The sequence below is a fragment of the Zonotrichia albicollis genome, chromosome 15 (assembly GCF_047830755.1).
Source record: "Zonotrichia albicollis isolate bZonAlb1 chromosome 15, bZonAlb1.hap1, whole genome shotgun sequence".
NCBI classification, from domain to species: domain Eukaryota; kingdom Metazoa; phylum Chordata; class Aves; order Passeriformes; family Passerellidae; genus Zonotrichia; species Zonotrichia albicollis.
The window spans coordinates 131,498-148,660 of NC_133833.1; the positions used below are offsets into that span (position 1 = coordinate 131,498).

General features: G+C 42.8%; 1 protein-coding gene across 2 annotated transcripts; it reads right to left on the bottom strand.

Moving 5' to 3' along the window:
* Positions 1-1,182: 1,182 nt before the first annotated feature.
* LOC102067387 (C-terminal-binding protein 2) lies at positions 1,183-12,381 on the bottom strand. Of its 2 annotated transcripts, XM_074552432.1 has the most exons (9): positions 12,201-12,381; positions 11,488-11,642; positions 11,253-11,397; positions 8,597-8,803; positions 7,772-7,986; positions 6,849-6,979; positions 6,560-6,687; positions 5,908-6,028; positions 1,183-4,857 (listed from the first exon to the last, which is right to left on the bottom strand). In XM_074552432.1, exons 1-9 carry the CDS (start codon positions 12,364-12,366, stop codon positions 4,686-4,688), a joined length of 1,440 nt encoding a protein of 479 aa, XP_074408533.1. In that variant the 5' UTR covers positions 12,367-12,381; the 3' UTR covers positions 1,183-4,685. The 2 variants fall into 2 exon arrangements, with proteins under 2 accessions (XP_074408533.1, XP_074408534.1); XM_074552433.1 differs by lacking the exons at positions 11,253-11,397; positions 11,488-11,642.
* Between the last annotated feature and the right edge of the window lie 4,782 nt (positions 12,382-17,163).

A 17,163-nucleotide genomic window follows, 5' to 3' on the forward strand; every position in this document is an offset into this window, starting at 1 on the left:
ATTTGACACTGAATTAGCAACAGCAAAGACAACTTGCTTGCTTTCACTTCCATTTATTCAAATGATTGTGCCCAGTTGTTTCAAGCGAATGACATTTCCTCTTTGTTACTTTCTAGTTAAAGGGATGCAATGTACTGACTGGAACATGGGTAAGGCAATGCCTAATACCAATTGAACAACTACACAAAACTTCAAAGTATCAGTGGCACTAGCACTCCGTGCTCTCCTCCTGTGCTGTACAGCATCTCTGAGTTTTGATTTGCTACACACCATTAGATTTACTAACTCCCCTCCCCTGTTTTTCTTTTTAAGTACAGTACTTACATGAAACATTACTGAATGGTAGCAGAGCCATTATGTCTTACATCTAAGTGAGTGCCATGGTAAATCCAAGATCTGCTACATTCTTTGAAGACCAGTCTTTGTCCTCATGTCTTAAGTTTCTTTACTGAAACAGTAATATTATCAGCTGTGCACAACAAATAGTACCACCATGGGAAAGATTCCAAGTGCCCCTATGCCCCTTCCCATTCCACCAGTTCAGACTCCCATTACTGTAATAAAGCAGACCAGCATGTCCCATCTCCCAAGCATGGTGCTGGATATTCCAATGGCATACAGCACCAGGTGGGCCAACAGTGATAAAATTCAGCAGTACTAGGGGTTTCCTAAGTGTCATTAATAATTGACCCAGACAGCATAAGTCATAAAACGTGAATTAAATTCAATTTTAAAAATACCTAACAACTTTTCTATGCTTATTCTGTTGCACCAACCTCTACTACAAGTTAGAAAAAATAGTTTCATAAGCTGTGTGTTAATTTCAAATACTGCTTTACTATGAAAGGGTAAAGACAGCTACTGCTGCTAAACTACATACTTAAATGGCTGCAAAACAGATATCACAATTTCAGCTTGTGAGAAATCAGGTAAGTAACCAGCACCCTACATCCAAAGGTGCCCCTTAGGCACTGAACATGGCTTCTTCTCCAGACTGCCACCTGCACAGCCTTGAGTGATGGTCAATGCTACAGCATACAAAGAAAGTAACTTTCCAGAGTGGCTGATCCAGGGACCGATTTTGTGGAATTTAAATAATTTGAGATGGGGACACTCACCTGTTTTCAACCCTCCTTTTCAATACTGTATCTAAGGCTACCCCTTCCATAGACAGCAGCCATGTTCTTTGGAGAACTTTATTAAAATATATCCAAGATCAGTAATCAAACATTTTCTAATGAGCCAGAAGAGAACTAAAGTGAGGAAAACATCTGTACAGAGGACAGTGCTGTAATTTTTTGTTTACATGCTTTATTTCAATGTTTCACAGTTTAATCATTGTCTACAAAAATATATTTCTGAAACTCTGAGTCCTCTATAAAAAAAGCTGGTCAGCAGCAGTGACCCTGACAAACAGAATGTACCTTGGGATAGTGTGAGCACCTCCTGTAAGCAGATTAGTGCGGCTAGGGAACACCTGCCTCACCCTGGGAGACTCCTGTTCTTTGGGATTAAAGCTCTGCAGTAGTTCTGAAAGAAGGCATTAAAAAAAAAAAGTCACTCCATTTCTGTATACTGCACTAAGCTTGGAAGGGGGAGCTGCAAGTTCAGTGTATCACACAACAAAGAGTGCTGACAAAGTACTTGGCACTCAGGGAAAGAAGATCTCAGGATGCTTTAGTACCAGTAAATTTTTCTTTGAGCTATCCATTCAGAACAGCCTTTGTCTGGTGATAATAGGTTCAGGCTGTCAGCAGAGGTACAAACAGCACACAAGCAGAGTAATCCTATAAATGCAAAGAGAGTCCTTCTTTGAGGACAAGATGAGACTTCTGTTCATTTTTACCTCAACATTTTCTGCTGTGGTTTTAACCAAGAAGAAAATTACTGTCATATCCAATAACAAGTGTACATTGTGTTGGATAGAACGAGCCACTATCAATGCTGTCAGCTTCAACTCCTTGGTACCCATAACTGGAAATATTTCTTACATCATCAATCATTTAATTCCTATGCTTACTAGTCACTAGTGTATCTAGCCACCAAAAATATGAATTGAGAAACTCATGTTTCCCCCAAATGAAATTTTTCTACTCTTTCTCTGCTCAGTTATTTGACTTTCTATAGAGATACTTGCAGTAACAAAGAAAAAAAAATAAATTGCCTCTTCTAAAAAAATAAATCTATCTTGCATTGTGCTCTAGAAAAGACAAGGTCAATGTACTCTGATCCTCAAAGCTCGTAACTAGAAGCCCCTTACCACAAAATAATCTCAGTCCTGAACCCCTAAGCAGGGCAGGAATTTTCAGCAGCAAATAAAGAGTAGTTATTGACAGACTGCTTCCCCAATGTGGCAATAGAAGATGAGCTCTCTGAAAACTCTTCCACACTTGCCTGTTAGAAGATCTTTCTGAGCCAGCAGCTTATGAAATCTGAATTTCCTAGAGATTAGAGAATTCAGGAGAGTGCTGATGGTTATTTTAGGTACACCTGCAATCAACGGGCTTCTGAGCTCCAGGCTTTTGTTCAGAAAAAGTTCTCCTGTAACTCATGCCTACCACCAGTCTCAGTCTGATCTGCTAGACCTGAGCAGCCAAGGAGGTATATGAATTTGAAGTAGAATCAGAATCATCCACAAAAACATAGAAGCAAAGAATCTTCACTGAGACAAATACCTTATCAAAAAAAGATACTCAGCACTAGAAAACTAGTATTATCTCACTAATACTAAACAGCTCAAGTGTAAAATTTTTAAGAAAACACCTGAAGTTTACTTCTTGACTATTTTCCTTTCTTGAATTTCTGAGAGGAGTGGAGAAGGGGAGGAGAAAGGAATGAATCACTGTATTAGTAGTAAGCCACTATAGAGAAGGCAGTATTGGAAAAAAAAATTTAAACCAGAAAAAAAAAATCTGAGAACTTAGTTATTCTGAAAGCTTTCCTTACCTTCCTAAACTAAACAGCCTAAACAGAAGATTTTGTCCATACTTCAAGTTCTTTCACCAGTCTGTTCCCATCTGTTCAGCTTCCAGTCACAGACACACAACAGAGAGAATAATCAAGGGAGGCAGAGAAACCCACACATAGGGTATGCCTCCCATACAGCACCTACTTTAATATATCCAAACAACATAAACAAATCAATCAGATATTGTTACATCTTGCGCATGGAAAGACTATAACTGAAGTGTAACAAGATTAAATTAAAGGAAGATGTGAAATTAAAGAAAAATATTCTTCTGTGGAACCTCTTTGCTGAAGACTCCACACCCCTTAAAGAAGCGATTCATATTCAGTCATTTGTGAAACGGAGAAGACTTGCCAGCAACAATCCTGCCTTGGCTTCAGGTGAAAAACTGCAAGTATTAATTCTCCTTTTAGTATCACAAAGCCTATTCATGTAAAACAAAGTGCTGTCTTGCGTTGCCCTGCTGCCCTGCCCTGCTATAGAGATGAGTATATCACAAAATTGTAGACTATGCTGAGTTGGAAGGGAGCCATCAGGATCATGGAGTCCATCTCCTGGCCTTGCACAAGACACCCCAAGAATCCCACAATGTACCGACAAGCATTGTCCAAACACTTCTTGGACTCAGATAGGCTTGGTGTTGTGCTAGCCTTCTTGGGGAGTCTATTCCAGTGGTTAGCCACCTTCTGGGTGATAAACTTTTTCTTGACTGTTAAAAGCTGCCTTCTCCACCAGCACAGACAAGTGGGATGTTACTTCTAGCTGATGCAATTATGCAAAAAGAAAAAAAAATTCTGTATCTTAAAGCTTAGAATTCTAGTGTGATGGATCCCTTGTGGATAAACACTGCCATAGACTATGAGGTACTTTGTGTGAAGAACCTGCAACTGCAGCTGCACATTATTGCTACTTGCTGTCTCTCAGTGCATGCTTTTCCTATTTCAGCATTTTCTTACCTTCTCCAACTTATAGACTCCAGGGTGAAAAATTCTGAAACCTCACAAACATAGTTGCCAACAAAATACATTTGATGACATTTTAATCCCTTCCAAACTATTTAAAAGGCTGGCTTTGACAGTGCTACTTTTAACTTCAGGCCTAGACCTGCATAGAGAAAACTGCGTATGGTCAAGCATTAACAGTGCCTGCGCTATGCCTGTTCACACAGGAAACGTTAATTAAAACAAGCAAAGTAACACAGAGAGCTTAGCCTGGCTGCCTTTTATCAAGGGCATAATGAAGACAATAATCACAACTTCTCCAATTCACTAATATTTTTTCTAATATTCCCCATGGCTACACTTAAAAGAGGTTCCGCCAAATTAAATTTAAGCTACAAATCACAACTGAAAAGTGTGCACTTAAGTTTGAACCACCACGGACCATCCCTGATCAGGTGGCTTCACTTCCATTTTCAAGCACACAAAGACAGTTCCCGGTCACAGACAACTGAAGCACATACATGGGAGAACTGATTCATTAAGCCAATGGGAGGCAAGGTCACTGCTGCCATGCCCCAGAGAAGGAGAAAGATTCATCAAGAAATTATAACTAAAAGATTACAAAATAAAGGCAAGAGCTAAAGTCTGTCACAAGGAAATGCATTCTCCTGTCCCATGCGAACAGGAAACAGTGTCTGTAGGGTGTTAAAAAGGTCCTAGGAGGAGATGCCCTCCTACTTTTTTCTGCTGCCAAAGGAGAGGAGAGAAACATGCTGCTATTGGTCAGCAGGAATCTCTCTGTCTGCATCCAGTTTGCTTGTCTCTCCTGGGGAAGGAGTACGTGGTGCAGAGTGAGAAACAGGAGGGATCCCATGAGCTACAATCCCTTCCACTACTGGTGGTTCTGGTAGCCCAGGGTTGGCTACTCCCACTACTCCTGGAGGAAACCTAAAACCAACAAAAACATAGAAATTACAAGCTTGTCCAACAGAGTTATTCAAAGGAAAAGGAGCTATGCCCTCAGACGTGCTGAAAACAAATCCCTCTTTCTAACAGAAACACTCTGAGATAGAACACAGGAAAAGTCTCCAGAGCTGAGGAGAAGCAGTGGTATCCTAATGCCAAATGACACCTGTTTGCAGACAGACCCAGACAGTCTGAGGTCACATACTAAGCATTTGAAAACAGATACAAAAGTTATCTCCAGTTGAAAATATTGTGAGGCACTACATGAAGGCACCTGGAGGCCTAGGAATTCCCTCCCCATCAGCAGGAAGAGTGTAAGCTGCAGTTATCCTTCATTGGGCTCCAAGACAGAAAGAGTAAGAGGCTGAACTGATAAAACAGCTAGATGCAAGATGAAAAATAGGAGAGTGACAGTCATGAATTGCTAATGAACTATTCTTCCATCACTTCCATTCTGCTTCCCTATGCCCTCTCCATAAATACATCTCAACTACTCTAGATCTCTCATAGAAGGAAGGAAAATATATTTCCTACCTTTGCAGATGGGAGACAAACAGAAGGGAAGCAACCCGTCCACAATCACTTTACAGGTTTGTAGCAGATAAACTCAAATGCATTCTGTTTAGACTACCAAACAAATCCACTGGAACAATGACTCAGTAATAGTCTGTATCTGGGCTACATGTAAGAACTGTGCTTTGTTTTTATATAGCCCTAATGCTATGCACAACTTCTAATGTAGAGCTGCAGACCTTTTTTAGGACATTCAGCAGGCTTTCTTATATTAAGGTATCTCTTGGGCACGTCTTCCAAGGATTTGGAAATATTGACCAATATGCAGCTGGAACTCAATATGACCAAGTACGTGTTAAATACTCGTACACCTTTAGAAGTGCTGCTGTTAAGTTTTGGGAAAGAACTCATATAGAGTGCATAGGAACAGAGACATACCTGTTTGCAGGTACAAGCAGTTCTCAAAAGCCCTGTCCTACTTCAGCAGGAAGATATGCTTGGATAACCTATGTATCTCACCTGTAAGCTGCAGCTCCATTGAGTTCTGGGTGGACAGTTGCAGGATCAATATTGGACCACTGAGCTGCTAACAGCAAGTACTCCTTATTAACACAGTTTCTCAAAGCGTCAGGTATATGACCTGCAAAGGCATCAAGAATGACAAAAAAACCCCAGAAAACAGGTAGGAGAGACTTGTTCCCTGCAGCATTTACAAAGGAAAGTAGAAAGGAAAAGCGCAAAATCTTTTCATCGACTTCCACAGGACACACTGGATACACGAGACTCTCCTCTAATCATCTGGTGTCTGGAGATAGCAAGAAACTGATCTTTTCCTCCCACTTCTATGATCAGGTAAAAATTATTGCCACAAACTGCAACTGCCAAGCCTCACCTTTTTCAAGAGACAACATGTACTACTCAAGGAAAAAAACATACAGTAAAACTGTCAAAGGAATTATTGCAAAGGATTTGGAAGATGTGGGTATAAAGGCTTTCCCAGGGAAAGAGCCACTCTGGCACTAGGTACAAGAATTCTCAGAAGCCAAAGATACAATTATCAACTTACACTCCAGTCCCATAAACCACTTAATGAGTCTAAGTTTTCAGAGCAATCAGCATAATCCTTGCAGTGAACTAACAAAATTTAGCAGCAGCTGCAAATCTTCATTACCTGTAATGGCTCTACGGATCTCTTTAGCTGCATCTTCTCTGGATTCAATGGAAGCCTGTTCACTGTACCAAGCAGTGTGAGGGGTGCAGATAACATTGGGTGCATCTTTTAACGGCCCCTGAGCAAAACTGGGGGGAAGAAGAAGGTTTTTTTCCAGAAGTGAAAACCCCATCTGTAAGCCAAATAACAACAAAAACCACAAAAAACCCAAACCCACCAAACCGCCAAAAGAACCATCCAGTTTTAGGTGAACCACCAGACAGCAGCAGGCATGCAGGTACAACATTACCTGAAAGGCTCAGACTCATGCACATCCAATGCTGTTCCTCTGATTCTCCCCTCTTTCAAGGCTTGTGCTAAGGCTTTCTCATCTACCAGCCCTCCCCGGGCTGTGTTGACTAAGAAGCAGCCCTGACGCATCTGAAAGAAGAAAAATAGTACATGCATTGAGAATGAGACTTTTCATGGAAGCTAAGTGAATCTTGGGAAATCTACTGGAAATGAGCAGGAGTCTGCAGTGACTAGATGAGGTCTGGAGGAACTAGGAGTGCTTTCACTGCAAAGCTTCCCACAGGGGAAATGCCTGCAAGCAATGCTTGAGAAATTTGCTCTAAAAATCAACAAACAAAACCATAAGACAACAAGGGCAAAAGTGGAACTCTCAAGTTCTGCACTCCATATTCATCCTACTACATTAAAAAAAAAAAATTAAAAAAAAAGAGGACAGGAACCATGACTCAAGTATCCAGCTACACAAAACTGGACTACATTGTCCAAATGTCTCTCATAATACTACTGGAAAGCATTCATAGACTGCTTAGCCTGAGACTGGCTTTGCAGTGGGCTTGGGCAGAGAGGCTTTGGCAGCACTATGTAAAACAACGTACACAGTCCCAGCCAAGCCACATCTATCTCTAACCAGTGCGGTAAATTATTTTAAAGATAATTTGAAATTACGGAATCACCTAAAATATTCTTTATAAAGGAAACAACTTTGCAAGAAGAGCCAATCCTATTCTTCTCTGAACATAAAATTCTATACAGCACAAAGCACAGGCACCCAGATCCACACGCTCCCAGCCTCCAAAGGCAGCAGGAGGCACACAACAGAGGCAGCAGGATTCACACGCTCTCAGCCTCTGTGAAAGCAGCAGTTTTGGTTTGCATTCATTTCCACAGTGCTCTGTGGGGGAAATCAAGCTCCTGCTGCACCTGTTTAATAGTGAAGTCATTGATGAGGTGATGGTTATGTTCATTCAGGCTGCAGTGCAATGTGATGCAATCGCTGTGCATTAGTAGATCCTGCAGGGTTCCTACTCGTTGTAAACCCAAGGATCGCTCCACTCCATCCGGCAGATAGGGATCATAGAAAATCACGTTGAAGCCAAAGGACTTGGCTCGCAGAGCCACTGCCTGTCCAACTCGGCCTTCACAAAAGAAAACCCACAATCATCAAGGAAAGGTAAAACAAACTTTAAAGACAAGATACTGGGGTAGACTGGGAGCCTACACTGAAGTTTACTACAAGGGGCCAAGGTACTGCAGTCCTGGAAACCCCTAGGATTGCCATAGGGATCCAGAGGAGGCTATTCAGTGCTGCTCCTATGTAACTAATTCTAGTTCCTCCCCATGCAATAGCCAGAACGTAGTCAAGAAGCAGTTCTGTTTTCAAACCAAATCTGGACTCTGAGACAGAGATAATAATCTGGCTACAAGAACTTGGAGAAGGAATTGGTAGCCACCTTTCAGGCAGTTTTGCTACTGATACAGTACTTAGCACAGAGGGAAACAGTCACTGAGAAGAGCTGTATAAATGTTCCAATTCTTCTAACCATCTGGAATCAAAAAAAGAGTAACCAATCGCCTGACATATACTCAGCTTTTGAAGATATCCAGAATAGGGCACTAGCATTCCTTAGGAGTCAGTGTGTTTCACAAAGAACAGTTGTAGAATTATCACTTTTCTCAGTATGTGACTCTTAGCTTCCCAAAAACGTTCACAGTTCTCTTTTCAGTCTAACTATCCCCATCACTTACCGAGTCCAATGATGCCCAAAGTCTCCCCACGGATACGCACAGCACCTCCAGCTACCTCTCGAATCTGTTCTACGCTTGAGGCTCGATTCCCTTCCCGCAGAGCCTGATGTAGCCAAGTAACACGGCGATAGAGGTTCAAGATGTGGCAGAGGGTAGAGTCAGCAGTCTCCTCTACTGAGGAGGAAGGGATGTTGCAAACGGCAATGCCTGCAAAGCCATAGAGGTCATATAAGACTTTTAGCATCACAATCCTAAATCAATATAAAGTTCTTTAAGCACAAATGCCAAAAGATAACTGAGTACTCCAGAACTCAAGAAATACAGGATTCATTTCAAAACCTCATTCTACTACAACACAGATGACCAGCCGTCTTTTCAATCCCCCAGGATTTCCCCCAGGAAATACCATTCCTTCCTTATAAATATGTATTTGATTATCACACTCAGCAGAAAAACAAAAAAGCTGAAATGAGAAAACTGGGCCATGCAAGTGATACATGCAACTAACTGTTTTAAAAGACCTGCATTCAAAAAGAAGCACTCCTTCCACAGATACTCCTGACAAATTAACAGGCATTCTGTAGAAGAATTGAGACAAATGGCTGAGCTCCTCACGCCTCATGGTACAGATGCTCACTCATCAGCCTCCCCAGGAGCAACAATAAGTAACTAACTAATTAAATGCAGACAGAAGTCCCAGGAGCTTCTCTAAATCCACTTGCAGTCAAGCTTAAAAATAACAACACATAACACTCCCACTCTAGAATAACATACAAACACAAGTACCATAAAACCCGTGGCTACAACTATCAAGTAAATTAGTAATGCAAACAGAATTGAAGTCCTAGAAACATAAATTACTATCAGAAAAGGGAAAGATGGAACTCTGCTCAGAACTTGAACCAGATTTTGATACAATCTATGAAAAAAAATAGGAGGGGGGAGGCTGGAAACATAAAATTTCATTCCTGCTATCCTTCGTTTGACAAACCACCGAAGAAATAAAAATAATCAGATGGAAAAAAAGGTCTATTCCCAAATATAACCCTAGTCACTTGGCAAACCAAGGCAACTCTTCTACCTCAAAAGTCCACCACCTAGCTAAACACTGGAAACTAAATCTAGCAATAGTTGAACGCATCATTGTTTCGTAAGCCTAGTCAGAGGAAACATTTGGCTAAACTCAGACCATGCTTTCCCACGAGAATTAGGAGAGCAATGGCCACAGACAACCCCAGATATCCGACTGTTGTTCTCTATCAAACTATTTCCAATTTTGCCATAATGCCACACAGACAACTCAGAGGACATGAGCAGGGGTGATAGAAAACACCAATTTGTCTTAATCTCACTGGTTGCCATCTCATTCACCTCTAGACAAGCTCCATGCTTTCATCTGTTACACAGCCAGACACAGATTGTGTTAACATACAGTATCATACCTAAATGTAATAAACAAACACAGACAACAGCCCTTTGGTCTGAAGATTCAGAACACACAAGGAACAGTATCTTACCTCTGAATGAATTAAAAGGCCTGGCTAAGCATGAAAACAACCATTAATTGCCCATTAAAAAGCAAATCTGGCCACATGTAAGGGTCATTGCACTGTCACTCCACAACAAAAGTGGCAAGCAACAGTCTGATGGTGAAGGAATTTTGACTCATTTCACCTTGGATTAATGAGTGCGCAGTGGAGGAAAAGGGAAATCTTTGAATCTGAATGAATCAAAGATATGGATGGTGACTTTAAGTAGAGAAGCATTAAGACTACGTTAGGTTCCAAATTCAGCACAAATATGGCTGGATGAAAGCCAAGGACCTTGACAGGAACTCATAAGACTATTCCTTTGAATCATCCAAATGAAAAGGTTCTTTTGACCTAACTGAAGCACTAGCCCAACACACACTCTTCATTTATAAGAAATTCACCTGTTCTTACAGATCTGAAAATTGCAATGCTTGCCTATTTCAATTTTATATAGTAATACCGGTATTTGATTTAACCTTAACAAGACCTGCATTACATTAAGGAAGCTTTAGAATCCCTTACACCTGTAAAACTTAAAAAAGAAGAGGAAGGATGCTTGAGTGATACATCTCACCTATGAGACTAAAAGGTCCAGAAGTCTCACTACCATCTGTTTAGTAAATAACATAATCTTGTCACCTGATTCGGACACTTTTCACATGCCTAGGATTCCAAAGGGATAACTAATAAAGTTTTATATCAGAATCTATTTGCATATGCAAAATTAAGAAGAAAACTCATGAAGCATTTACAATGAGTTTATCCAGCATCAGCATTTGCAAACAGCTTTTTTCAGACAGCAGTTTGCTCAGGGGTCACAAAAAGACCAAAGTCACGTCACCAAAAGTTAGCTAGACATCATATTCAGATTCTTGAATCCCAAACAACAACAAAGACACCAACATCAATAGCAGAGCAATCTGAAAACTGAGAATCTTTCTTTCAAGCCACCTATCAGCCCCTCTGTTGGTTAGCTTCCTAAAGATACCTGATACTGAGCAGCTCCAAATCTTTGTATATAGAAGTTTTTAAACGCAGTCAACTCATAAAGCACAAAAAGATGTTCAGTGTTCAATTTCACATTCAGTTCTGATCACAACAGACACCTAACAGTGTCATCATACCTAGTTCTGCAGCGGATTTGATATCAACATTGTCATAGCCACTGCCAATACGCACAATGACCCTGAGGGCTTTGAATTTCTCCAGATCCTGACGAGAAAGGGTAATGGTGTGGTACATCAGAGCTCCCACTGCCTCATTCAGCACCTATAACAAAAACCAGTCCAAATCAATATCTGGTTTGGTTAACTAAGAGGCAAGGCTCTACTTCTGAATCTTGGACATCTTCTTGCCCACCTTTTCATGGATTTCCTGAGTTGACTGAGCATCACAAAATGCCACTGTAGCAACGTCCTTCAAGATGGGCATCTCCACAGTGCAATCTCGTCCATCCAGGAGTGCAACCAGTGGCCGTGCTGGCATTGGGCCATTCACAATAGGAGGCCGTATGCCTATTAAGAAAGTAACCAGGAGTGATTACATAACAGACAAGAATTCTGGAACCCTCATCTGCTGGTCCAACAAGTTGCTAATAGCATTTAGGAACAGTTTAGGCAAAGCAAGAAACATGAAGACAAAACACAGGGAAAAGACGCCGAGAAAAAAAGCACAACCACCACTTAGATGAAGGAAAATAAAGCATGCATTATCAATAATAATATATGAGAGGTGATCTGCTCAGCAGCATGCCGTCTTACTCCTGGCTCCTGAAACGAGTGACAAAGTCGCTTCATACCTCCCCCCCAGTGACCGGCCCTCCCTCCATCCCAGCATGCCCAGATATTTCCCCCTTAAGTGAGCAGAACTTGTACGTCCACAGAACCTCCGACGGTCAATAGCATCCGGCCCTTCCCAGAAGGCCGTAGGCAGCGCCTCCGCGTGCAGCGAGGCCCTGCTCGCCGCCGGCCAGGCGGACGCTCAGCTCCACAAGCGCGCAGCGGGTCCCCGTGGGGGCAGGTGCCGCCGCCCGCTGCTGCCGCAGCTGCCGAGAGGCGCCCGCCCCGCCTCACCTTCACAGATCCGGTCCAGACGCTGCCGCTTCACTTTGTGCCGGTCCATGGGCCGGGCGGGGCCGCGCCGCCCTCGGCGCCGCGGAAGGACCCGGGACCCGTCACTCGCCGCCCGCGCCGCTCCGGCGGAACCGGAAAGACGCGGCTGAGCCCACGCGAGCGGCATCGCCGCCACCGAGGCGCTGCGCGCTTCCGCTTCCTGTCCGCTGTCTGTGGGCGTGCGAGGGGAGCGGGGCCGGGCCGGGCCGGGCCGGGCTCGCTCGGTGCGTCCGGGTCACAGCCGGCTTCGGGCCGGCTGGGGCTGCAGGGAGTGGAGCAGGAGGGTGCTTACAAAAAGCTGGGAGGTGGATCCTGGGATGTAGCTGCAGGTCTTCCTAGAAAGCTCTCTGTGCATGAGAAAAACAGGGAGTCATTCAAATCGGTTCTGCATCTGTTTTGCCGCTATTGCAGCCGGGTCTCCTGCGCTTGTCCCGTGCTTCTGGGAGTGGATCAGCGCTGCAATATCCGCTTATCCTGAGAATCCACTACATAAATCACGACAAGGACGTTACCAAGCAAGTTCTGTGCAGTTTCTTGAAGAACAAATTAAAGCTATTTATTACACAAACGTTCCTGGTACCTGATGTGAAGTTCATACAGTTGATCTACGTTCACACGGTCCTTTTTGAAATACCTCCCACATTCCATTCAGATAAACCATGGTATGTTTTAACAGATCTGTGTGTTCTGTGTTGGAGTTCGGTGGACAAAAAGCAACGTGATAATTGGAACTGCCAGCTAGCGACTGTGTTGGAATAAATGGGTTAAAAGCAGATGACTGTCTGTAGAGGAGGATTATAAACACGAAGCTGGAAATAATCCTTACTAAACAGAGGTGAACACTCCAATGATCCTCTGGCATGACCCCAGTTTAATGGCGCCTATGTCTTCCCTTGTATGCCTCTGCTAAGGGTTTGCTGTGGGAATTCCCCAGTTAGCAAAGGAAGGGAAATAAATTACTCTTTGGGGTTTAGCCATGGGTTTGTGGCTCTCCTGACTGCTGGCTGCCTGTGCTGACACTCACTAGAGCAGTTTAATAATAGCAAGGTAAGTATGTTTGGCAAAGATAGAGTGCTTAGAAAAAGGTGTTTCAAGGCCCACTGGGTTAGATGACCCTTAAATATCTCGGGTTATTTCATGAACTGGTTGAAATAGTGACAAAACCATGAAGAGTGGCTCTGATCCCAGGAACCTGGAAGAGGCAAATACCCACCTGTGTGGAAAGAGATAAGAGGATAGGCTAAGGAATATGAATTCATTAATTTGCCTGTAATTAAAAAATAATCTGTTGCATGTAAGTTGTTTGTGGCAATCTGTGAGACTACTACTTGTTTCCAACAGTTTGTCAAGAATTAATTCAGAGTCTGTGCTATATGTGGCTACTAAAAAAAACTGGGTCGTGTTATCCATTTGGCTTGCATGCCAAACCTTGGAGGCAAGCCTTCTAACACATTACTGAAGCAGCCCTAGTCTCCTGGAGCACAATTGCCTATGGCCCAGAGAGTCTCCCTTTACATTTTTTGCTGGCTGACCTTCATGTCTGTATAAAAAACCTCAGTTAAAATCTCCCTGAGTGCATTCAGGTATCCTCCTCAGCTGTCAACACTCTTGCTGATAGCTCTTCAGGCAAGTACTTTGTTGGATGCTTTAAAAAGAACAGAAGGAATAGGAAGCAAGAGAGGATTTTCCTGAAGACAGATGAAGAAATTGGAAATCCTAGAAACCCTGTTGCCAGGGGCAAAATTAGTGAAGAAAGCCTCATCCATCTGGGTACAGCTACTCTGTGCAGTGGTCCAAAGTCCTGTATGTATCAGAATCATAGAATAATAGCATGTGCTTAGTTGGAAGAGACCCATCACAATCATCAAGTCCGACTCCTGGCCCTGCACAGGACATGCCAAGGATCCCATGATGTGCCTGCAAACTGTTCAAACACTTCTTGAACTCAGGTGCTTGGCGCTGTGACCACTGTCTTGGGAAGCCTTTTCCAGTGCTCAACAGTTCTTTGGGTGAAAAACCTTTCCCTGATACCCAACCTAAACCTCCATGGCTCAGCTCCACGCCTTTTCTTCAAATCCTGTCAGTGGTCACGGGAGTGAAGTGATTGGCACCTGCCCCTCTACTTCCCCTCATAAGAATGTTGAAGACTGCAATGAGGTCTCCCCTCAGTCTCCTCCTGGTCACAAACCAATTGACCTGAGCTTCCCTTCCAGTCCCTTCTCTACCCTCGTGGCCTCCTTTGGATGATCTCCAGTAGCTTAATGTCTTCTTAATATTGTGGTGCCCAAAACTGCACACAATACTCAAGGTGGGGTTGCACCAGTGCACAGTAAAGCAGGACAATCCCCTCCCTTGACTGGCTGGCAATGTTTTGCTTGATGCACCCCAGGACATGGTTGGCCCTCCTGGCTGCCTGGGCATATGTTGACTCAGTAGGAGCAGCTTGTACCTCAGTCTTTCCTGGTAGTCTCTAAAGCACATAATGCTGCTGATAAGATATAAAGTAAACAGCCCCTGTGCTGCTGCCCTGCCATGTGCCCATCTCTCTCACAAGCAAAGAGGAGAAAATTTACAGGAGTGATTAAAATAAGAACCTACAAGAGTGATTAAAATAAGAACCTACTGGTTCATGTTCTGTGTTCCACAGCACTGAAAGGCAGTGAAGGTGTCAGCAGAGTGGCATCACTGATCTTTGTGGCCTAATGAAGCTTTGAGTCTTCTGTCTCATGGCTTGAATGAATAGAAGTCCAGTTCTATTCATTCAGCTGCAGGACTGCTGCTGAAACGAGAAGAAATAATCTAATCCATGTTCTTTAACTTGATTGCTTTAATACCTGTTTAAGTACCTTCCAAGCCTACAGGAAATAAAATCTTTGATTTGGTTCCTGTTCTGGTTTTGGCACAGATCAGTGAGAGTGGGCATGGCCAATACCCTAATATATTTGATACCACCTCAAATCATTGCTGGGGGCAGAGAAAGGAACTCTCACTTCTGAGGAGAAGGGGTTCCTTCTGGTGGGGGAAAGCATGGTTGGGAAGAGCCAATGAGTATTGTTGGACTTTCTGTTCAAATAATTTCTTTGTCTTATACCTTTTGTTATTAATATTGTTGCTGTTACTATTCCTTATCTCGTTCCTGTTTCTTATCTCCACCCCTGATCTTTGCGTTTTGTTCTTACAATTGAAGGAAGGCAGGGGAGCAAGCAGCAAAGTCTTAGTGGGAGAACTAAATTGAGAAATACCCTTCCAAAACCATGACATTATTTTTCTCACTACATTGAACAGCTATGACCCCTAAGTCCTGAGTCTGTCTTGCCTCTGCCAGATCCACTGTCCTACAAGCTAATTAAGCTTCACTTGAGACAAGGAGAGATGCATCATGGATATCATGGATCAGAAAAATGGGCTCACAGTGCATCACTTAAATGTCTTTGGATCAAAATACAGTGTAATGCACTATTAAAACTACTTATTTTGTCTACGTTCTTGCCTCTGAAAAAATTTAGACTTAAGGTAGTAGAGCAGCGCTGTTACAAGGTACTCCTTTCTTCTCTTAAAAAAGTTTTTTTGCTTTCCTTTTTTACAAATAATTTTTCTTCTGAGCTGCTCACGCCTTAAATTGCTTCTGTCATCCAAGCATGTGCACACTAACCATTGCCTTAACTAGTTGGTGAAAAGGGACTTAGAGAGTTTCTGATCCAACATCTTTGTACTAGTCAGTACAGAGTCTTTTAGATAACCTCTTCTAGCACTGCACCAACATCTTAGTGAAAAAGTTTTTCATATCACTCAGCCTGAACAACCCAAGATGAAATTTATGGCCATCATAATTTCTTGTATAGCCTGCCATTTGGGTTTATCACCTTTGCAGCTCACCTTTAAGTAGCTGTAGGGTGGTAGTAGATGGTCTCTCAAAGAAGCCCAGGTCTGATAATCAATTTGTAGGTCATGTGCTACCATCTTGGTAGCCCTTCACTGGACCCTCTCTTGTTCCTCCTCATCCCCCTTGAACTTCAGGGGCGGGAAACAGCACACAGCAATCCAGGTGTGGCCACTCCACTGATAAGCAGACATTACAAACTTCTTTCAGTCTCTGGCCATGTTCTTCCTAATACAGTGTGGTGTGTGGGGGTTGTTTTATTCACAATCACATCTTACTGGTATCCATGGCAACTTCCAGGTCCTTCCAGCAGGACTGCTTCTCATCCACTCAGTCCTCAGCAAGGAAAGATGCATGGGGTTGCTGTGCCCTGTTTCAGAATGCGATGGTCCTTCCCAAACATCATAAGGCATCTGTTAACTCGGTTCTTTTGTATATCAAAGTCCCTCTGGACTGAAGCTATGTTGTTCAGCATGTCCATTGCTCATCCTGAATTTTTATCATCATAAATTTCTTAGTTCCCTTTTCCTGTAGAATGACTTACAATTATTCTCACCAAAGATATAGTCTACCCATTGAGCTGTATGACTGTACTTAATCAGACAGACACTCAAACATCTCTGACCTTCCTGGTGAGACCCACACTGAGGGTAAAATACAAGGGCAGTTTAGAATTCTTTATTCATAGGAACAAAAAGTAAAACTGTCTGAACCAGAAGTGGCCAAGTGTCCCAGGGACTGAAACACAAAACTAGGGGTAGCTGCTATAGATGTCAAAGCCCTCAACCTTCTTTGGCAATGAACAGCCAGAGCTGTTTAGGGCACTAGCACTCATGCTAGGAAATGGAGGAGGTTTTTATTTGGTTTTCCATAAATATAGACATCAACTTCTGCTGGGTTGTTTGCATTAGGTTAATATTACTGTAGTGCACAGGTGTTACTATTAGCTGTGAATGTCTGCTGTCTGTCTCTAGCCCTGTAAAGAGCAGAGTGTGGTGCTGTAAATATTAGCCCAGGCATAGAAGTGTTTGCTCAGCCCTCCTC